General features: G+C 43.3%; 1 protein-coding gene and 1 long non-coding RNA gene across 3 annotated transcripts; one reads left to right on the top strand and one right to left on the bottom strand.

Moving 5' to 3' along the window:
• Positions 1-284: 284 nt before the first annotated feature.
• LOC129859069 (uncharacterized) lies at positions 285-9,605 on the bottom strand. Its single transcript, XR_008760125.1, has 2 exons — positions 9,042-9,605; positions 285-8,909 (listed from the first exon to the last, which is right to left on the bottom strand). It is a non-coding gene; the product is annotated as an uncharacterized LOC129859069 (long non-coding RNA).
• Positions 9,606-14,673: 5,068 nt separating this feature from the next.
• apoob (apolipoprotein O, b) lies at positions 14,674-22,108 on the top strand. 2 transcript variants are annotated; one of them, XM_055928419.1, is made up of 9 exons: positions 14,674-14,779; positions 17,180-17,296; positions 17,509-17,631; positions 17,786-17,818; positions 18,063-18,117; positions 18,215-18,310; positions 19,725-19,816; positions 20,496-20,585; positions 20,683-22,108. In XM_055928419.1, exons 1-9 carry the CDS (start codon positions 14,759-14,761, stop codon positions 20,716-20,718), a joined length of 663 nt encoding a protein of 220 aa, XP_055784394.1. In that variant the 5' UTR covers positions 14,674-14,758; the 3' UTR covers positions 20,719-22,108. The 2 variants fall into 2 exon arrangements, with proteins under 2 accessions (XP_055784394.1, XP_055784395.1); XM_055928420.1 differs by having other exon boundaries at positions 20,679-22,108.
• The last annotated feature ends 1,537 nt before the right edge of the window (positions 22,109-23,645 follow it).

Genomic DNA, 23,645 nt, shown 5'->3' with positions numbered 1-23,645 from the left:
TGTTGCTGAAAAGTGTGTGCTCATCTGTGATGCTCACTATAGTTTGCTACCACCAGAGGTCGCTGTTGATGATCATCGTTCTACAATTGCGGAATCTGGTGTTTTTTATCCCTGTTCGAATTGCCGTACAGAAACAGTCACCGGGAAGAGAAATATCAAACGTTGGGAAACTGGTAATGGTTAAACATTTCTCTTGTATGATACATCCAGGTTATCTTAGAATAGTGTTGATAATTGGATATGTAGAAGGGTGAGCCGGTCAAGGATCGATTCAGACAAGGTGATAAATTGTATGACAAGCGACAGTTTAATTATGAGTAAAGATATCTGGTACAAGCGTATACTGTCTCGTTGCTTTAGCTCATAGAGAACCTCCAGAAAAAGCCCAGATAACAGAATGCATAGACATTTTATACAACACAGAAAGTAGGTTGAGTCTGGAAGTTCTGGTCCTTTGGTTGGTTCTGGACAGGTTGTTGTCTTCTCAGATTGGTCCTGATGAGCTGGGCGTCATCCTTCTGAGTCTTGTAGCAAAAGTTCTTTGTTACCAAATGTTCAGCTAAACAGGAGATTTTGTGTGTGCGTAGTCAGCCCTCTGTCCTTGGGTATGTGTGTGTGTGTCTTATTATCTCGTGAAATGCGGACCCAAGCACCCTTTTCTTATCAGTGTTTATGAAAGGTTTACGTCAGCCCTCTGTCCTTGGGTGTGTCTGTGGGTCTCTGTATCTGTTTATAAGTTTGTGAGAAACCCTGTTTTAGAAAGAAGTTAGTTATAACAATGTAATAGCAATATGCTTGTGTTATTTTAAATGGTATTTATTACAATAGTACAGACGTAGCTAATGGCAGAGTACAAAATGACAACAGTAAAATACTTTAAAATAGGGATGCACAATATATCGGTGTACGTATTGGAATCGGCCGAAATTAACTAAAAATGCCAACATCGGTATTGGCCGATGTCCAGTTTAACGCTGACGTGCATACTTATATAACATAGGTACATGATGTAATGATCCAACAGTTTGCGCTACACGTGCAACACAGCATTCCTAACTTAGCCCACAATGTCTGCTGTTTATTTTTATTTATTTATTTAACCAGGTAGGCTAGTTGAGAACAAGTTCTAATTTACAACTGCGACCTGGCCAAGATAAAGCAAAGCAGTGCAACACCAACAACACAGAGTTACACATGGCATAAACAAACACAGTCAATAATACAATAGAAAAAGTCTAAATACAGTGTGTGCAAATGAGGCAGGATAAGGGAGGTAAGGCAAATAGGCCTTAGTGGTGAAATAACCACCATTAATCAATTATGAACTGTCTTATAAATTGGGGTTATTTTAGATGACACCTAGCTAACTATAGCTACTGAATCAGATGTCCTTTTGCAATGATTTTGGGGAAGAACATTGTTTGCATCCATGAGCTAGCTAGCTTTTTTTAATGGCCAGCACTGTAGGAGCGCGAGACAACTTTACCAGCATCATAGCATACGTATCGATGAATCGTTGTGACATATAAATATACGAGTGATAGTGTAATCAATGTGTAATAACTACGTAAAAAAATTATGAACTTGTTACACTATTGTGACGTCCAGTCATATTCAGGTCCTGAATGGTCAACAAGCTTAATTGACAAATATGTCAAATATTGTTATATAGTATATTTTAAAACCGCAAAGACCCAAACGGTGTTTCATAGACGTCCTGGTTGAGAATGAAACGACTGAATAAATGAACAACGAAACGGCACGGTAAGTGAAAGAAATAGGTTTTGGTTATACACTGCTCAAAAAAATAAAGGGAACACTTAAACAGCACAATGTAACTCCAAGTCAATCACACTTCTGTGAAATCAAACTGTCCACTTAGGAAGCAACACTGATTGACAATAAATTGCACATGCTGTTGTGCAAATGGAATAGACAAAAGGTGGAAATTATAGGCAATTAGCAAGACACCCCCAAAAAAGGAGTGATTCTGCAGGTGGTGACCACAGACCACTTCTCAGTTCCTATGCTTCCTGGGTGATGTTTTGGTCACTTTTGAATGCTGGCGGTGCTCTCACTCTAGTGGTAGCATGAGACGGAGTCTACAACCCACACAAGTGGCTCAGGTAGTGCAGTTCATCCAGGATGGCACATCAATGCGAGCTGTGGCAAAAAGGTTTGCTGTGTCTGTCAGCGTAGTGTCCAGAGCATGGAGGCGCTACCAGAAGACAGGCCAGTACATCAGGAGACGTGGAGGAGGCCGTAGGAGGGCAACAACCCAGCAGCAGGACCGCTACCTCCGCCTTTGTGCAAGGAGGTGCACTGCCAGCGCCCTGCAAAATGACCTCCAGCAGGCCACAAATGTTCATGTGTCTGCTCAAACGGTCAGAAACAGACTCCATGAGGGTGGTATGAGGGCCCGACGTCCACAGGTGGGGGTTGTGCTTACAGCCCAACACCGTGCAGGACGTTTGGCATTTGCCAGAGAACACCAAGATTGGCAAATTCGCCACTGGCGCCCTGTGCTCTTCACAGATGAAAGCAGGTTCACACTGAGCACATGAGCACATGTGACAGACGTGACAGAGTCTGGAGACGCCGTGGAGAACGTTCTGCTGCCTGCAACATCCTCCAGCATGACCGGTTTGGCGATGGGTCAGTCATGGTGTGGGGTGGCATTTCTTTGTGGGGCCGCACAGCCCTCCATGTGCTCGCCAGAGGTAGCCTGACTGCCAATAGGTACCGAGATGAGATCCTCAGACCCCTTGTGAGACCATATGCTGACACATGCACATTTGTGGCCTGCTGGAGGTCATTTTGCAGGGCGCTGGCAGTGCACCTCCTTGCACAAAGGTGGAGGTAGCGGTCCTGCTGCTGGGTTGTTGCCCTCCTACGGCCTCCTCCACGTCTCCTGATGTACTGGCCTGTCTCCTGGTAGCGCCTCCATGCTCTGGACACTACGCTGACAGACACAGCAAACCTTTTTGCCACAGCTCGCATTGATGTGCCATCCTGGATGAACTGCACTACCTGAGCCACTTGTGTGGGTTGTAGACTCCGTCTCATGCTACCACTAGAGTGAGAGCACCGCCAGCATTCAAAAGTGACCAAAACATCAGCCAGGAAGCATAGGAACTGAGAAGTGGTCTGTGGTCACCACCTGCAGAATCACTCCTTTTTTGGGGGTGTCTTGCTAATTGCCTATAATTTCCACCTTTTGTCTATTCCATTTGCACAACAGCATGTGCAATTTATTGTCAATCAGTGTTGCTTCCTAAGTGGACAGTTTGATTTCACAGAAGTGTGATTGACTTGGAGTTACATTGTGTTGTTTAAGTGTCCCCTTTATTTTTTTGAGCAGTGTATTTTACTGGTAATGGGGACATAGGTAAATGCCAACAGAATAATTTTTGGGGTGTGTGTAACCTTTATTTAACTAGGCAAGTAAGTTAATAAGAACAAATTCAAGTCGGTTAGGACATCTACTCTGTGCATGACACAAGTAATCTTTCCAACAATTATTAACAGACAGATTATTTCACTTATAATTCACTGTATCACAATTCCAGTGGGTCAGAAGTTTACATACACAAAGTTGACTTTGCCTTTAAATAGCCTGAAATTCCAGAAAATGATGTCATGGCTTTAGGAGTTTCTGATAGGCTAATTGACATAATTTGAGTCAATTGGAGGTGTACCTGTGGATAATTTTCAAGGCCTACCTTCAAACTCAGTGCCTTTTTGGTTGACATCATGGGAAAATCAACAGAAATCAGCCAAGACCTCAGAAATAAAATGTAGACCTCCACAAGTCTGGTACATCCTTGGGAGCAATTTCCAAATGCCTGAATGTACTACGTTCATCTGTTCAAACAATAGTACGCAAGTATAAACACCATGGGACCACGCAGCTGTCATACTGTTCAGGAAGGAGACGTGTTCTGCCTCCTAGAGATGAGCGTACTTTGGTGCGAAAAGTGCAAATCAATCCCAGAACAACAGCAAAGGACCTTGTGAAGATGCTGGAGGAAACAGGTACAAAAGTATCTATAGCCACAGTAAAATGAGTCCTATATAGACAACCTGAAAGGTCGCTCAGCAAGGACGAAGCCACTGCTCCAAAACCGCCATAAAAAGCCAGACTACGGTTTGCAACTGCACATGGGGACAAAGATTGTACTTTTTAGAGAAATGTCCTCTGGTCTGATGAATCAAAAATAGAACCGTTTGGCCATAATTTACATTTACATTTAAGTCATTTAGCAGACGCTCTTATCCAGAGCGACTTACAAATTGGTGCATTCACCTTATATCCAGTGGAACAGCCACTTTACAATAGTACATCTAAATCTTTTAAGGGGGGGGTTAGAAGGATTACTTTATCCTATGCTAGGTATTCCTTAAAGAGGTGGGGTTTCAGGTGTCTCCGGAAGGTGGTGATTGACTCCGCTGACCCGGCGTCGTGAGGGAGTTTGTTCCACCATTGGGGTGCCAGAGCAGCGAACAGTTTTGACTGGGCTGAGCGGGAACTGTACTTCCTCAGAGGTAGGGAGGCGAGCAGGCCAGAGGTGGATGAACGCAGTGCCCTTGTTTGGGTGTAGGGCCTGATCAGAGCCTGAAGGTACGGAGGTGCCGTTCCCCTCACATCTCCATAGGCAAGCACCATGGTCTTGTAGCGGATGCGAGCTTAATGACCATCGTTATGTTTGGTGGAAAAAGGGGGATGCTTGCAAGCCGAAGAACACCATCCCAACCGTGAAGCACGGTGGTGGCAGCATCATGTTGTGGGGGTGCTTTGCTGCATGAGGGATTGGTGCACTTCACAAAATAGATGGCATCATGAGGGCGGAAAATGATCTGGATATATTGAGGCCACATCTCAAGACATCAGTCCGGAAGCTTGGTCGCAAATGGGTCTTCCAAATGGGCAATGACCCCAAGCATACTTCCAAAGTTGTGGCAAAATGGCTTAAGGACAACAAAGCCAAGGTATTGGAGTGGCCATCACAAAGCCCTGACCTCAATCCCACAGAACATTTGTGGGCAGAACTGAAAAAGGGTGTGTGAGCAATGAGGCCTACAAACCTGACTCAATTACACCAGCTCTGTCAGGAGGAATGGGCCACAATTCACCCAACTTATTGTGGGAAGCTTGTGGAAGGCTACCCGAAACGTTTGACCCAAGTTAAACAATTTAAAGACAATGCTACCAAATACTAATTGAGTGTATGTAAACTTCTGACCCACTGGGAATGTGATGAAAGAAATAAAAGCTTAAATAAATCATTCTCTCGACTATTATTCTGACATTTCAGATTCTTAAAATAAAGTGGTGATCTTATCTGACCAGATGGGAAATTTTTACTAGGATTAAATGTCAGGAATTGTGAAAAACTGAGTTTAAATGTATTTGGCTAAGGTGTTTGTAAACTTCCGACTTCAACTGTACCTGAGCTGCGGCTCTGGAGTAACATAGAGGGACGGGAGCTGCAACACGCACACATATTTCAATCGAGCAGCCTACAGCAACGTTGTCCTCTAAGTCATTTTATCTGCAAAGTGCCTTGTGGGAGCCTGCATTCACCAAAACAGCTCTTATTAGCAGATAAGATTGGACACGCATGTCACCAGTCCCTTCATATAACTGCCAAATAATTGTTCCTGGAAAAGAGACCAGACAGCCATACTAGCTAACTCTTCAATACTGAGACTCAGGCTACAGCCACTTTGTCTTGTCTAAGTAATTTTATCTGCAAAGTGCCTTGGGGGAGTCTGCACCCACCCAAACAGCTCTTATTAGCAGATAAGATTTGACAAGCATGTCAACACTTTTTGAGAAACATACAGTGCCTTGCAAAAGTATTCATCCCCCTTGGTGTTTTTCCTATTTTGTGGCATTACAACCTGTAATTTGAATGGATTTTTATTTGGATTTCATGTAATGGACATACACAAAATAGTCCAAATTAATGAAGTGAAAAATAAAACTTGGTTAAAAAAAATCAACAAAAAAAAACGGAAACGTGGTGACTGCATACGTATTTACGCTCTTTGCTATGAAGCCCGTAAATAAGATCTGGTGCAACCAATTACCTTCAGCAGTCACATAATGAGTTAAATAAAGTCCACCTGTGTGCAATCTAAGTGTTACATGATCTGTCACATGATCTCAGTATATATACACCTGTTCTGAAGGCCCCAGATTCTGCAACACCACTAAGCAAGTGGCACCATGAAGATCAAGGAGCTCTCCAAACAGGTCAGGGAAAATTTGTGGAGAAGTACAGATCAGGGTTGGGTTATAAAATATCAGAAACTTTTAACATCCCACGGAGCACCATTTAATCCATTATTAAGGAATTGAAAGAATATGGCACCACAACAAACCTGCCAAGAGAGGGCCGCCCACCAAAACTCACGGACCAGGCAAGGAGGGCATTAATCAGAGAGGCAATAAAGAGACAAAAGATAACCCTGAAGGAGCTGTAAAGCTCCACAGAGGAGATTGGAGTATCTGTCCATAGGACCACTTTAAGCCGTACACTCCACAGAACTGGGCTTTACGGAAGAGTGGCCAGAAAAGCCATTGTTTAAAAAATAAATAAATAAGCAAACACGTTTGGTGTTCGCCAAAAGGCATGTGGCAGACTCCCCAAACATATGGAAGAAGGTACTCTGGTTAGATGAGACTAAAATTGAGCTTTTTGGCCATCAAAGAAAATACTATGTCTGGCGCAAACCCAACACCTCTCATTACCCCGAGAACAACATCCCCACAGCGAAGCATGGTGGTGGCAACATCATGCTGTGGGGATGTTTTTCCTCGGCAGGGACTGGGAAACAGGTCAGAATTGAAGGAATGATGGATGGCGCTAAATACAGGGAAATTCTTGAGGGAAACCCATTTCGTCTTCCAGAGATTTGATACTGGGACGGAGGTTCACCTTCCAGCAGGACAATGACCCTAAGCATACTGCTAAAACAACACTTGAGTGGTTTAAGGGGAAACATTTAAATGTCTTGGAATAGCCTAGTCAAAGCCCAGACCTCAATCCAATTGAGAATCTGTGGTATGACTTAAAAATTGCTATATACTAGCGGAACACATTCAACTTGAAGGAGCTGGAGCAGTTTTGCCTCGAAGACTGGGCAAAAATCCCAGTGGCTAGATGTGCCAAGCTTATAGAGACATACCCTGAGAAACTTGCAGCTTTAATTGCTGCAAAAGGTGGCTCTACAAAGTATTGACTTCGGAAGGGGTGAATAGTTATGCACCCTGAAGTTTTCCGTTTTTTTTTGTCTTATTTCTTGTTTGTTTCACAATAAAACGTATTTTGCATCTTCAAAGTGGTAGGCATGTTGTGCAAATCAAATGATACAAACCGCCCAAAAATTCATTTTAATTCCAGGTTGTAAGGCAACAAAATAGGAAAAACGCCAAGGGGTTGAATACTTTCGCAAGCCACTGTATGAAGAATATTTCAAGGACAGCTTATTTCATTCTTCGTAACTTTTTGTCCAAAAATTATGCAGAAAAGCTAATCCATGCTTTTGTCACTTCTAGATTAGACTACTACAATGCTCTACCTTCTGGCTACCCGGATAAAGCACTAAATAAATTTTGGTTAGTGCTAAACACGGCTGCTAAAATCTTGACTAGAACCCCAAAATTGGATCATATTACTCCAGCGTTAGACTCTCTACACTGGCTTCCTGTTATGGCTAGGGCTGATGTCAAGTTTTTACTGCTAACCTGCAAAGCATTACATGGGCTTGCTCCTACCCATCTCTCCAATTTCTGTCCTGCCGTACATACCTACACGTACGCTACGGTAACAAAGCGCAGGTCTCCTTATTGTCCCTAGAATTTCTACGTGGCCTGATGACTCCTTGCTGTCCCCAGTTCACCTGGTCGTGCTGCTGCTCCAGTTAAAACTGTTCTGCCTGCGGCTATGGAACCCTGACCTGTTCACCAGACGTGCTACCTTGTCCCGGACCTACTGTTTTCGACTCTCTCTCTACCGCACCTGCTGTCTCAAGCTCTGAATGCTCGGCTATGAAAAGCCAACTGACATATACTCATGAGGTGCTGACCTGTTGCACCCTCTACAACCACTGTGATGATTATTATTTGACCCTGCTGGTATCTATGAACGTTTGAACATCTTGGCCATGTAGAAGAGGACTGGCCACCGCTCAGAGCCTGGTTCCTCTCCAGGTTTCTTCCTAGGTTCCTGCCTTTCATGGGAGTTTTTCCAAGCCACCGTGCTTCTACATCTGCATTGCTTGCTGTTTGAGGTTTTAGGTTGGGTTTTTGTATAGCCCTTTGACATTGGCTGATGTTAAAGGGCTTTATAAATACCTTTCATTGATCTGTCCCTTCATATAACTGCCAAATTATTGTTCCTGGACAGGAGACAGGACAGCCATACTAGCTACCTCTTCAATACTGAGACTGAGCCTACATCCAAGTTGTCCTGTATGTTATTTTATCTGCAAAGTGCCTTGTGGGAGCCTGCACCCACCCAAACAGCTCTTATTAGCAGATAAGATTGGACACGCATGTCACCAGTCCCTTCATATAACTGCCAAATAATTGTTCCCGGAGAGGAGACAGGACAGCCATCATACTAGCTACCTCTTCAATACTGAAACTCAGACAGGCAGGTTTCTTCTTCACCTTGCTGGTGGCCAGGACAGTCGCAGTGCCCGTCATCAGACCCTGGACCCCTGACACAGCGGCAGACTGCGGCACCTGGCATTGATTACACATCATGATGCAGGATTATTCCTTTATGGTAAATGGGTATGGCAAGAGCCAGGACATTCATTTGTTTTTATTAGGGATCTCCATTAGCTACTGCGAAGGCAGCAGCTACTCTTCCTGGGGTCCAAACACATTAAAGAACCTACATTACATACAAAACAAAAGATAACAATACATTATATAACATTATTAAACCGCTACATATCTACAATACAAAATGTTTAATACCACCATACAACAATATCACAATGTGTGCGTATGCATGCATCTGTACCTTTGTGTGTGTCTCTTCACAGTCCCCGTTATTCCATAAGGTGTATTTTTACCTGTTTTTTAAAATCTGATTTTACTTCTTTCAACAATTACCTGATGTGGAATAGAGTTCCGTGAAGTCATGGCTATGTAGTACTGTGCGCCTCATATAGTCTGTTCTGGACTTGGGGAATGTGACGAGACCTCTGGTGGCATGTCTTGTGGGGTATGCATGGGTGTCCAAGCTGTGTGCAAGTATTTTAAACAGACAGCTCGGTACATTCAGCTTGTCAACACCTCTTACAAAAACAAGTAGTGATGAAGTTAATCTCTCTTCCACATTGAGCCATGAGAGATTGACATGCATGTCATTAATGTTAGCTCTCCGTGTACTTATAAGGACCAGCCATGCTGCCCTGTTCTGAGCCAACTGCAATTTTCCCAAGTCTTTCTTTGTGGCATCTGACCACAGTAGTCTAGGTGCGACAAAACTAGGGCCTGTAGGACCTGCCTTGTTGATAGTGTTAAGAAGACAGAGTAGTGTTTTATTATGGACAGACTTCTCCCCATTTTAGCTACTGTTGTATCAATATGTTTTGACCATGATAGTTTACAATCCAGGGTTACTCCAAGCAGTTTAGTCACCTCAACTTGCTCAATTTCCACATTATTCATAACCAGATGTAGTTGAGGTTTAGGGAATTGTGATTTGTCCCAAATACAATACTTTTAGTTTTTGAAATATTTAGGACTAACATTCCTTGCTACCCATTCAGAAACTAACTTCAGCTCTTTGTTGAGTGTTGCAGTCATTTCAGTTGCTGTAGTAGCTGACGTGTATAGTGTTGAGTCATCCGCATACATAGACACACTGGCTTTACTCAGTCAGTGGCATGTTGTTAGTAAAGATTGAAAAAAAAGTAAGGGGCCTAAACAGCTACGCTGGGGAATTCCTGATTCTACCTGCATTATGTTGGAGAGGCTTCCATTAAAGAACAACCTCTGTGTTCTGTTAGACAAGTAACTCTTTATCCACATTATAGCAGGGGGTGTAAAGCCATAACACATACATTTTTCCAGCAGCAGACTATGATTGATAATGTCAAAAGCTGCACTGAAGTCTAACAAGACAGCCCCCACAATCATTTTATCATCAATTTCTCTCAGCCAATCTCAGTAATTTGTCTAAGTGCTGTGCTTGTTAAATGTCCTTCCCTATAAGCGTGCTGAAATTCTGTCAATTTGTTTACTGTGAAATAGCATTGTATCTGGTCAAACACAATTTTTTCCACAAGTTCAGTAAGGGTTGGTAACAGGCTGATTGGTCGGCTATTTGGAATAAGAGTGGCAATATTGTCCGCTATTATCCCCAGTAAATTTCCATCCAAATTGTCAGACCCCGGTGGCTTGTCATTGTTGATAGACAAAAACAAAAATGCACCTCTTCCACACTGACTTAACGAATTCAAAAGTATAATTCTTGCTTTTCATAATTTGGTCAGATATACTTGGATGTGTAGTGACAGTGTTTGTTGCTGGCATGACATCCCTAAGTTTTCTTATCTTGCCAATTAAAAAGTAATTAAAGTAGTTTGCGATATCAGTGGGCTTTGTGATGAATGAGCCATCTGATTCAATGAATGAATGAGCCGAGTTGGCTTTTTTCCCCAAAATGTCATTTAAGGTGCCCCAAAGCTTTTTACTATTATTCTTTGTATAATAAAAAAAATCATAGTATAGATCTTTTTGTTTTATTTAGCTTTAGTCACATGATTTCTTAAATTTGCAGTACGTTTGCCAATCAGTTGGGCTGCTAGACTTATTTGCCATACCTTTTGCCTCATCCCTCTCAACCATACCATTTTTCAATTACTCATCAATCCAAGGGGATTTAAGTTTTTACAGTCATTTTCTTAATGGGTGCGGGCTTATTAGTAACTGGAATAAGCAATTTCATAAATGTATCAAGTTGCTCCTCATTACACACCACAGACCAGCAAATCTTCTTTACCTCAAAAACATATGAATCACTACAACACCTCTTGTATGACTTCTTATAGACTACATTAGGTCCAGCCTTTGGAACTTTGGTATTCCTTGATATGCCTACTACATTATGATCACTACATCCTATGGATTTGGATACTGCTTTAAAGAAAATTTCTGCAGCATTAGTAAAGATTTGATCAATACATGTTGATTTCATTCCTGTGCTTTAAAAAAAATACCCTGGTAGGTTGACTGACAACCTGAATCAGGTTGCAGACACTGGTTACGGTTAGAATTGTTTTCTTGAGTGGGCAGCATGATGAGAGCCAGTCAATATTTAAATCACCCAGAAATTATGCTTCTCTTTTGATATCACATATGTAACAGTTTAACTTTACGTCCGTCCCCTCGCCCATACCCTCGCGCGAACCAGGGACCCTCTGCACACATCAACAACAGTCACCCACGAAGCATCGTTACCCATCGCTCCACAAAGGCCACTACTTCAAGGTCTCAGAGCAAGTGACGTCACCGATTGAAAGGCTGTTAGCGCGCACCACCGCTAACTAGATAGCCATTTCACATCCGTTACACATACACTATCAAGCATTTCACACATAGTATCCAGATACTGTTGAATTTTTGTGACATATGCAATACGAGTGATAGTGTAATAAACTACGTAAAAAATTAATGAACGCTTCAAATTATTATGTGACGTATTATCCAGATACTGACTGTTAGAACTTGGTGGTCTATAGCATCTTCCCAGCAGAATGGGCTTTAGGTGAGGCAGATGAACCTGTAGCCATATTACTTCAACAGTATTTAACATAACATGTCTCTAAGCTTTACAGGAATGTGGTTCGGAATATAGACCGCAACACCGCCTCCGTTAGCATTTCTGTCTTTTCGCTAGATGCAGGTAGGAAAGTGATTAGACCGCTGGTCCAGTAACCGAAAGGTTGCAAGATCGAATCCCCGAGCTGACAAGGTAAAAATCTGTCATTCTGCCCATGAACAAGGCACTGTTCCTAGGCTGTCATTGTAAATAAGAATTTGTTCTTAACTGACTTGCCTAGTTAAATAAAGGTTAAAAAAAATACTATAGTGTGCATCACAGGTGAGCAGTGTGTTTTTATCCAGAATATTCTATAATTTTATCCTACTGAGACTGAGGGCTGATTATAAATGCTGAGCTATGACAGACAGACAAGCCCAGTCTCAAATAAAAACGGCAGGAGTAATACACATGTTAACCAGCAGGGGGAGACAGCTGTTAACAGATCTGGCTAATTTACGGATCCTACTTTGTAAAGCCCTACCCTGGCTTAGTCCTGTCTGTCTGTCTGTCTGTCTGACGGGGCCAGCTGCAGCATATGAACCTGCTCATCTCTCCTTCTTTTCATGAGCAACAATGAAAAGGGCTAAAGCACGTTCTTCTGCAGTTCTCTCTGTCAGCCATTTTTTGTATGTGTGTTTATCGAGATCCATCCACCACCAGCTAACTGTGTGATTGTGGTTGGGATGTTGGGTTGATGTGATTTGCCTTGCAATAGAGCATAGTCTTTATGATACTTTGAGAGAGAGATTGTGTCACTCTTTCTCTGATTCCACATCTCCCTCTTCTTTCCCTCCTTTCCTCTACCCAGCGTCCTCTTGCCTGCACTCACGGCTCTATTCAATCAAATCCGCAGGCGGGATTTATGCAGTAGCATACAAACAAGTCTTTTCTCCCACAGTCAGAAAGTCACATATCGGTTTGTGGTACTGTATAAATACCAGGCAGACCCCCCTCACAGACCCCCCTCAGTGGCTCCATTTGACAGAATAAGATGTGTGCTCGATGTGGGCAGTAGTGTATAAACAGGGACTGTTAACATCAGTAAGGCAGTTTAGATGTAGTAAGGCATTCTTTCATCATCTCACATCTGCCTATTTTGTGTCAATATTTTCTCATGTAAGAATTACTATCGATATTGTAATGACCTTGGGTTTATAGACGCGGATATCGACCCTGCCGCTCGAGCATGCTTGCTTTAGGGGCACAGTCAACAGCGCGCTGGACTTCGGGCTAGAAGGTCGAGGGTTCGAGGCCTGCTCCCGGCCTGTTTCATTACAATATCATGAACACTTAACCCCAGTTGATTTTACAGACGTTAAACCTACTTCTGCACTAAAAAGCAATGCGCAATAGTGAATCTCCACTGAAAGTGTTGTGTTTTTAGTCCAGGAATAGCATGCGTCTGGCAAACGGGCCAATATTATGCCAAACTTCAGTCTTTAAACAGCGGTCTCCATCTGCTGGTCAACATGTGTATTACTCCTGCTGTTTTTATTTGGGACAGGGCTTGTCTGTCTGTCATAGCTCAGCATTTATAATCAGCCCTCAGTCTCAGTAGGATAAAATGATAGAATATGGTGGATAGAAACTCCCTGTACGATGACTATTTCTAAAAGAAAAAAGAAACGAGATATAACAATGTATTTACTATAATCTGAGTAGACACTGCTATTTCGAACAGTTTGTAATTTATATCCAGAAATAAATGTTCATACTGTTAAGCTTTTCTGCTTCACTTGAGTGTTTTATTGAGTGTGTTGGCAGTGGTGTAAAGTACTTAACTAAAACTACTTTAAAGTACAACTAGGTCGTTTTGGGGGGTATCTGTACTTTACTATTTATATTTTTTTACGACGTTTATTTCACTACATTCCTAAAGATAACACGTGTCATCCCTATTGCCTCTGATCTGGCTGACTCACTAAACACATGCAACTTTTGTAAATGGTGTTGGAGTGCCCCTGTCTATCGGTACATTTTAAAAACAAGAAAATGGTGTCATCTGCTTTGCCTAATACAAGAAATATGAAATGATTTATACTTTTACTTTTGATACTTAAGTATATTTACAACCTTATACTTTTAGACTTTTACTCAAGTAGTATTTTACTGGGTGACTTTCACTTTTACTCGAGTAACTTTCTATTCAGGTATCTATACTTTTACTCAAGTATGACAAAGGTGTACTTTTTCCACCACTGTGTTGGGGAAACGTGTGTCATGTGCTCACCTGTGATGCTCACTATAGTGTGCCTCAGGACTACCTGGCATGATGACTCCTTGCTGTCCCCAGTCCACCTGGCCGTGCTGCTGCTCCAGTTTCAACTGTTCTGCCTGCGGCTATGGAACCTTGACCTGTTCACTGGACGTGCTACCTGTCCCAGACCTGCTGTTTTCAACTCTCTAGAGACAGCAGGAGCGGTAGAGATACTCTTAATGATCGGCTATGAAAAGCCAACTGACATTTACTACTGAGGTGCTGACTTGTTGCACCCTCGACAACTACTGTGATTATTATTATTTGACCATGCTGGTCATTTATGAACATTTGAACATCTTGGCCATGTTCTGTTATAATCTACACCCGGCACAGCCAGAAGAGGACTGGCCACCCCTTATAGCCTGGTTCCTCTCTTGGTTTCTTCCTAGGTTTTGGCCTTTCTAGGGAGTTTTTCCTAGCTACCGTGCTTCTACACCTGCATTGCTTGCTGTTTTGGGGTTTTAGGCTGGGTTTCTGTATAGCACTTTGAGATATTAGCTGATGTAAGAAGTGCTTTATAAATAAATGTGATTTGTGTCACCACCAGATGTCGCTGCTGAGATGAATTTTGTTCCACAATACTGAAATATGGTGTTTTTATTGCCGTCTGACTTGCCGTACAAAAGCAAAGTCACCAGGAAGAGAAATGTCAAACGTTTGGAAACTGGTAACGGTTAAACTGTTTTTTTGTATCTTGTATGATACATTTAGGTTATCTTAGAATAGTACAGACTACAACAGGACAACCGTAAAATACTGTTTAAAATAGTGATTGGTTGGTTGGGCTGAGCATAGGCTAGCTAGCTAACGTCAGCCTCAGCAAACCAAACCACTACAACAGTGTGGCCAGGGTCAATGAAGTTAACATAGACAGAAGGGGTTAGTTATAAATATTCGACATTAGCTAGCTAGCCATATATATGACGAGCTAAAAGAGAAGACGTTTTACGATCTGAATTCGTGATCAAAAAATAATTAATCTCGTAAAACGTATTTTTATTCATAAATCTGGCCATGGCATTACTGGACAAACCGGGTATGTCCGGGTTTCTAAATATTGTAACGACCCTGGGTTTATAAGCGCGGAAATCGACTCTGCCGCTCGAGCATGCTTTTGCGGCACAGTCGATAGCGCGCCGGACCTCGGGCTAGGAGGTTGAGGGTTCGAGACCTGCTCCTTGCTGTTTCATTACATTGGTGTCAGAAGTGGGATTGGACCTCGCATCCACGACAGTGCGTGTGCTTGGCCGGTGAGCGCGTTCCTGTAAGACGTAAAGTCGCAAGCTAGCGCGAGGACGCGCTCTTTGAAAGGAGGGAGTAGTGTAACGACCCTGGGTTTATAAGCGCGGAAATCGACTCTGCCGCTCGAGCATGCTTTTGCGGCACAGTCGATAGCGCGCCGGACCTCGGGCTAGGAGGTTGAGGGTTCGAGACCTGCTCCCTGCTGTTTCATTACAATATACTTAATATATTAGCCTTATTCTTTATTTTGTGCAAAACTTTGCCCTTATGTAGGCTAATGTTAGTGTAACTTACAGTGCACTCGGGAAGTATTCAGACCTCTGGTCTTTCCACATTTTGTTACGTTACAGCCTTATTTAAAAATGGATTAAATTGTTTCCCCCCCTCAATCTAAACACAATACCCTATAATGACAAAGCAAAAACATTTAGTAGAAAAAAACAAGTTTACATAAGTATTCAGACCCTTTACGCAGTACTTTAAAGCACCTTTGGCAGCGATTACAGCCTTGAGTCTTCTTGGGTATGACGCTACAAGCTTGGCACACCTGTATTTGGGGAGTTTCTCCCATTCTTCTCTTCGGATCCTCTCAAACTCTGTCAGGTTAGATGGGGAGCGTTGCTGCACAGCTATTTTCAGGTATCCAGAGATGTTCGATCGGGCTCTGGCTCAACAACATTCTCAACTCCTTCATTGTCTTGGCTGTGTGCTTAGGGTCGTTGTCCTGTTGGAAGGTGAACCTTCGCCCCAGTCTGGAACCGTTTATATTTCCCTCGATCCTGACAAGTCTCCCAGTCCCTGCCGCTGAAAAACATCCCAACAGCATGATGCTGCCACCACCATCCACCGTAGGGATGATGTTAGGTTTGCTCCCAACATGACGCTTGGCGTTCAGGCCAGAGAGTTCAATCTTGGTTTCATCAGACCAGAGAATCTTGTTTCTCATGGTCTGAGTCCTTTTTGGCAAACTCCAAGCGGGCTGTCATGTGACTTTTACTAGGAGTGGCTTCCATTTGGCCACTACCATAAAGGCTTGATTGGTGGAGTGTTGCAGAGAGGGTTGTCCTTCTGGAAGGTTCTCCCATCTCCACAGAGGAACTCTGGAGCTCTGTCAGAGTGACCATCGGGTTCTTGGTCACCTCCCTGACCAAGGGTCTTCTCCCCTGATTTCTCAGTTTGGCCAGGTGGCCAGCTTTAGGAAGTCTTAGTGGTTCCAAACTTCTTCCATTTAAGAATGATGGAGTCCACTGTGTTCTTGGGGACCTTCAATGCTGCAGAAATGCTTTGGTACCGTTCCTCAGATCTGTGCCTCGACACAATCCCGTCTCTGAGATCTACTGCCAATTCCTCGACCTCATGGCTTGGTTTTTGCTCTGACATGCACTGTCAACTGTCTGACCTAATATAGACAGGTGTGTGCTTTTCCAAATCATGTCCAATCAATTGAATTTACCACAGGTGGACTCAAATCAAGTCATCTCAAGGATGAACAATGGAAACAGGATGCACCTGAGCTCAATTTCAAGTCTCATAGCAAGGGTCTGAATACTTATGTAAATAAGGTATTTCTGTTTTTTATTTATAATACATTTGCAAACATTTCAAAAAAACTGTTTTTGCTTTGTTATTATGTGCTTTGTCATCTTGTGTGTAGATTAAGGACATTTTTTATTTAATCCATTTTAGAATAAGGCTGTAAATGTAACAAAATGTGGAAAAAGTCAAGAGGTCTGAATACCTGCCATGAATGTCCTGATTCTTGCCATACATTTACCCATTTACCATAAAGTAATGATCCTGTATCATGATGTGTAACCAATGCCAGGTGCCGCAGTCTGCCACTGTGTCAGGGGTCCTGGGTCTGATGACAGGCACTGCGACTGTCCTGGCCACCAGCGAGGTGAAGAAGAAACCTGCAGCTCTAAGTCTCAGTATTGAAGAGGTAGCTAGTATTGCTGTTCTGTCTCCTCTCCTGTACGGGAACAATTATTTGGCAGTTATATGAAGGGACTGGTGACATGCGTGTCCAATCTTATCTGCTAATAAGAGCTGTTTTGGTGAATGCAGGCTCCCACAAGGCACTTTGCAGATAAAATGACTTAGAGGACAACGTTGCTGTAGGCTGCTCGATTGAAATATGTTTGCGTGTTGCAGCTCCCGTCCCTCTATGTTACTCCAGAGCCGCAGCTCCGGTATGTGGAGCCAGAGGTGGGGCCAGTGGAACAGGGCGTGGCCGAGCTGAGGAAATGGGCCGAGCCTTACACCAACCAGTGTCAGGTACACTTATCTCCCTCTTCCTCAGAGATGTATGCCTCTTACTTACCTGTCAACTGGAACACAATGGGGGAATCTAGGCAATCTCATGTGGCATCTCTCTAATTTTCTTTTGGAATCCTCAGATTTAAGGTTTGTGGTTCTTGTTTTCCTGTAGGTAACAGGTCTGGTTGCCCTGGAGAAAGCTGAGGTAGGTGACAGACACTGTCTACCAAGACTAGACACACTAACATACACACAGTGAGTTGTGCCTCATAGTAATGGCTGGAACGGAATAGATGGAATGGGATCATACTCACCAAACACATGGTTTCCAGACAATTCCATTCCAGCTGTTATTATGAGCTGTCCTCCGCTCAGCAGCTTCTTATGATTGAAGCATAGATTAAAGTTCTCTCTCTCTCCTCTTTATGATGTCATATCCTGTGAAACAGGAGGTCTACAGGATTGTAGAGCCCACTGTGAGTGCCTCCACCAGGACAGTGAGAGGTGAGAAGACACTCATATCATGCAGATACTTTCATATACACATACATACACAAAACTGTGTGTCCTCTCTCTCTCTGTCTCTCTCTTTCTCTCTTAGAGACATATGAGTTCCTCAATGATCCTCCTCCGGACCTCTATCCCAGCGTCGGGGTGGTTGGCTTCTCTGGCTTCTTAGGATTGTACCTGGCCAAAGGTAGTGTGTACACGCGCGCACACACAACTCATTTACCGACGTCGGTTCAATTATTTGAAATCCATCCAATCTTCTGTGAGCTCGATATGCCATTACTCTAGAGAGAGATCAGATCAAGGAAGAACTCTGCCATGTAGTAGGAAGTTGTAGTTTTCAGCAGGCCAATATTCAACATAGTCATTAACTACAATGACCAGAATCCATTGCTAACTGCTGCCACTTGTCCTGGCAAGTCTGTAGATGGCTGGCTGGCTGCTACAGCCTGAGCAGAGATGTGATGATGACTTAGAATCCTTAGTTGCTACATCCATTGATATACTTGAGTATGTGAAGACCCCTTCACATTAGTCGATTTGGCTATTTCAGCCACACCCGTTGCTGACAGGTGTATAAAATCGAGCACTCAGCCATGCAATCTCCATAGACAAACATTGGCAGTAGAATGGCCTTACTGAAGAGGACAGTTACTTAACGTGGGAGCAGTGGAAATGCGTTCTCTGGAGTGATGAATCACGCTTCACCATTCAGCAGTCAAACGGACAAATCTGGGTTTGGCGGATGCCAAGAGAACGCTACCTGCCCGAACGCATAGTGCCAACTAAAGTTTGTTGGAGGAGGAATAATGGTCATGGGGTTGTGTTTCATGGTTCGGGCCCCTTAGTTCCAGTGAAGGGAAATCTTAACGCTACACCATACAATGACATTCTAGACTATTCTGTGCTTCCAACTTTGTGGCAACAATTTGGGAAAGGCCCTTTACTGTTTCAGCATGACAATGCCCTATTGCGCATGCGAGGTCCATACAGAAATGCTTTGTTGAGATTGGTGTGGAAGAACTTGACTGTCCTGCACAGAGCCCTGACCTCAACCCAATCGAACACCTTTGGGATGAATTGGAACGCCGACTGCGAGCCAGGCCTAATCGCCCAACATCAGTGCCCGACCTCAGTAATGCTCTTGTGGCTGAATGGAAGCAGGTCCCCGCAGCAATGTTCCAACATCTAGTGTAAAGCCTTCCCAGAAGAGGGGAGGCTGTTATAGCAGCAAAGGGGAACAACTCCATATTAACACACATGACTTTGTAATGAGATGTTCAAAGAGTAGGTGTCCACAACCAGGCTCATCCCTCAGCTTTTTACCACAGATGAGGCAGGATGTCCACTTTAATGTTTCAATGAACCATTCTAGCTTTAAACTAAGGTGAACAAATTATTGTTATTAAGTGATAAGCAGTAATGGGCAGTCACAACCATCATGGGACTTTTATTAATTGTTTAATTCTGTGTTACAGCATTCAACCCAAAATGCATTTAATGTAATAATAAATCATCTAAAACCGGGACTATTTTTCTAAATCCGAACTGGAACTGACCTCAAAAAGCACTAATCGCTCAGCACTACTCTGTGTCTCTAGGTTCCAGGGTGAAGAGGCTGGTGTTTCCTGTCGGGCTGATGGCTCTTAGTGCTTCCATGTTCTACCCCCAGCAGGCTGCCTCCTTAACCAAGGTGTGTGTGTGTGTGTGTGTGTGTGTGTGTGTGTGTGTGTGTGTGTGTGTGTGTGTGTGTGTGTGTGTGTATGTGTGTGTGTGTGTGTGTGTGTGTGTGTGTGTGTGTGTGTGTGTGTGTGTGGTGCAATGTTAGTGCGTGTCTTCCATCCCTTTTTCCCCTCTCTCTAACGGGAAAGGCTGTGGTTTCCTGTAGGAAGTTCTGGCTGTGAAATAAGAGCGATTGTGTGTGGGGAGGGTATGTGATTGATAGTCTGCCCTTTGGTTTCAAAGCGGGGTGGATTCCTGGTATATTTTAGGCCTGTTTAATGTTGTTGTCTGAGAGAGGCACACCCAGAGATAGAGAGGATACAGGTGTGTGTTTCTGTGTGCCACAACACAGCCAGATCAGACAGACAGGATGTATGATACAGCAGCAGGATAGGAAAGTGATGAGGAGACAGCCGTTCAGAGGGAGGGAGGAAAGCTGGGACCTCTGACTGCTGACTGGGGGGGGGGGTTAATGGCTGTATTTCTGTGAGTTATGAATAGATTAGACACTTAATGAGTGATTCGTGTGTGTTGGGTGTTTTTAAATGACATTTTGTGCACTAAATCTGTCACATGGTTTGTCTGATTGAGGTCAGACTTCATAGAAGGTGTTTCCATTTTGTGTGTGTGTGTGGCTGTCTCTGTCTCAGGTGAGCGGGGACTCTGTGTACAGCTGGAGTCAGCAGGGTCGGGATGCTGTGGAGACGCTCTGGAAGGACCTGCCATTTGGCAAGGGAAAGGTTAGTCATCATGACAAAGAATCGAGGAAAGATGTTTGAGATTCAGCTGAGGTGTGTTCAGTAATAATGATGTGTATTCCTGCTTCCCCTCAGGCAGGCTGAGAAGACCGAGGACAAGAGCACGGCTAGCTGAGACAGAGAGCCTGGACACATCACCTGGCTGTCACACACACACACACACACACACACACACACACATAATGCACCTGAAGAGTGCACTCAGAGTCATATACAGAGTTCATAGAACTTGGTTTGAGATTTTGAAAGTTAATGGCATCAAAGGTCCCAAAACAATCACATTTTGTTGTCATGGAACATTTGGTTCAAACGTAAGAGGATAGGTTATAATTGGAGCCCGGCCGGTATATTGCTTCACCGATATTATCCACCTATATTGGCCGTAAAACCCAGGGTGTTTTATTTGACTGTGCATGTGTGTGTTCATGTTGTGGTCCTAATGTTTTGTCAGAGTCTGTGTTTGGGTGTGTGTGTGTTCAATCATGTGGTGTTCCTAGGTGTGGTTTGTTGCTGGCCCTCAGGCCCTTGTTCTCCTATGCATTTGGCACCTGATTTGTTTCATGAAATTGTGAAATCCTCAATGGTTGATGTGAATATAGGGGATTAGGATTCTTGGCATGATAACAACGGTTGTCAGAGGAGTTGGACTGCAACTTCTGACAGAATCACCTATATTCACAACAGCCCTCTTTTCCTGAGAGTCTTTTTCCTCCAGGTGGCAAAGCTCCTCAGGGTGCACTTAGTGTTGACACACAAAACAGAAAAGTATTTGAATTTTGGAGGACGTTACGTCATGTCATCACACCCACCAGTGGTGAGAGCCTGTTATTACCATAATCTACTGTATGTCTAAATTGGTTGGAACCAGGCTCTTGTCGTAAAAATACAATTTGTTTTCAGTGATATAACCTGGCTTATTAGAGGTGAAATAAACCCTGTAGGTCTGGGTGTGCTGTACCAGTGTGGATCGAAATCACATTCAACACCCCTATATGCACCGCGACTCCATGGTGTACACACCGAAACACACCCTAGACAGAGCACCTTAACATACCTCTGTCTCCTGTAACATGATACATCACATTCCCTCTTGCTCTGTTACCTTGCCAACTAACCATGCCAACCTGTTGTAACCATGCCAACGGACCCAGGAGACTCCTGTCAGCTGTCCTCTGACCTCGTTTCCGTGTTTATGTCTAAATCTTGTTTCTAAATCTTGTTGCTCATGCTTGTTTGTTTTGGTTATGTTTTTGTATTTATTTCTAAAGACATTCCCCCATCATTGATCTACTACAGAGTGCACTACGGTAATGTTACATAAATTATTTAAAAAGTTAAAGATGTACTTCTACTGAAGAATATTTAAACGTGTATATTTTAAGTATTTTGTGTTTCAGGTGATGATTTTCATTTTGAATTGGTTGATTTTGTATTGATTGTCTGTTCCCAGAAAACTACTGTCTATAAACAGAGATATGGTCATAATAAATCAAACTCATATCTGATTGTGTTATTACAGTTAAATTTCAGCACATATTTACTGGTGCTGGATGCATGGAAAGTCATGGTCTGTGTATGCCTCTGGTATTCTCACAAAGACAGAAACAGAGAGGGTAGTCTGTCCAATCTATGAGATAAGTGGGTCATGTCCAAAGGCTATTTTTCCAGATGTGTGTTATTGGTTATTCAAACAGGGATTTATCTTCCCTGCCTGTAAAACCATTTAACCATAAAACGTACATACGGAGGAGATGATACGTCGAGGAACTACAGCAACTCTAGCCTGTCCCACATTTTGATGTGCTTTAGCCAACTCCTCTTCCAACACTACCTGATGGGACCAGGTTAACAACACTACTGAACGTACTGAATCTGCTGTAACATTGTGGTGGGAGTTACACAACATGTTCACTACAGTTGTTTTGACGTAGACAGTCCAGTTTCCCTCAGCAGTGAGGGTGAGCGAGCTTGTGGGATAGGTGAGTTGGGGGTGGGAGTGTCTGTTATGACTTGACCTTATCCGTCATGCCTTGGCATGTGTGACTCACTGGGGTGTTTGCGTGGCTGTGAATGCGTGTGTACGATCATTTATGTGTCTATTTGTGCAACACAGTGATGAACACCTGTGCTAGAATAGAACATTGTGTTTAGTTTGAAAAGGGTTAGAAAAGCTCTCAAGGCCTCATGGGGAATTAGTGTTTAATCTCCCTGGTGTGTCTTTAAATAGATGGAAACATCACAGGCTCTCTCGCTCAGCCAATGGTTAATCAGTAACGGGGCACCGTTTAGAACTCTGGACATAAACAAGTCAGGTTCAAAGGTCAGCGAGGCTCATGGGGAATCTAGGATGAAAATATTATTCCCTGTCTGGAGATAAAGGATGCTGTCTCTTTTTCCGTCTTCTCTTCCCCGCCGTCTCAGATGTACAGTGCATTCGGAAAATATTCAGACCCCTTGACTTTTTCCACAATTTGTTATGTTACAGCCTTATTCTAAGGTTGATTAAATGTATTGTTTTTCCCCTCATCAACCTACACACAATAGCCCATAAGGACAAAGCAAAAACAGGTTTTAGATATTTTTGAAAATAAACTGAAATATCACATTTACATAAGTATTCAGACCCTTTACGCGGTACTTTGTTGAAGCACCTTTGGCAGCGATTACAGTCTCAAATCTTCTTGGGTATGATGCTACAAGCTTGGCACACCTGTATTTGGGTAGTTTCTCACATTGTTCTCTGCAGATCCTTAAGCTCTGTCAAGTTGGATGGGGAGCGTCGCTGCACAGCTATTTTCAGGTTTCTCCAGAGATGTTAGATCGGGTTCAAGTCTGGGCTCTGGCTGGGCCACTCAAGGACATTCAAAGACTTGTCTCAAAGCCACTCCTGTGTTGTCTTGGCTGTGTGCTTAGGGTCGTTGTCCTGTTGGAAGGACGACAAACCTTTGCCCCAGTCTGAGGTCCTGAGCACTCTGGAGCAGGTTTCCAAGGATCTCTCTGTACTTTGCTCCGTTCATCTTTCCCTCAATCCTGACTAGTTTT

Source organism: Salvelinus fontinalis, chromosome 7, assembly GCF_029448725.1.
Source record: "Salvelinus fontinalis isolate EN_2023a chromosome 7, ASM2944872v1, whole genome shotgun sequence".
NCBI classification, from domain to species: domain Eukaryota; kingdom Metazoa; phylum Chordata; class Actinopteri; order Salmoniformes; family Salmonidae; genus Salvelinus; species Salvelinus fontinalis.
The sequence above is the reverse complement of the archived record's forward strand: the minus strand, read 5'-3'. Positions and strand labels throughout refer to the sequence as shown.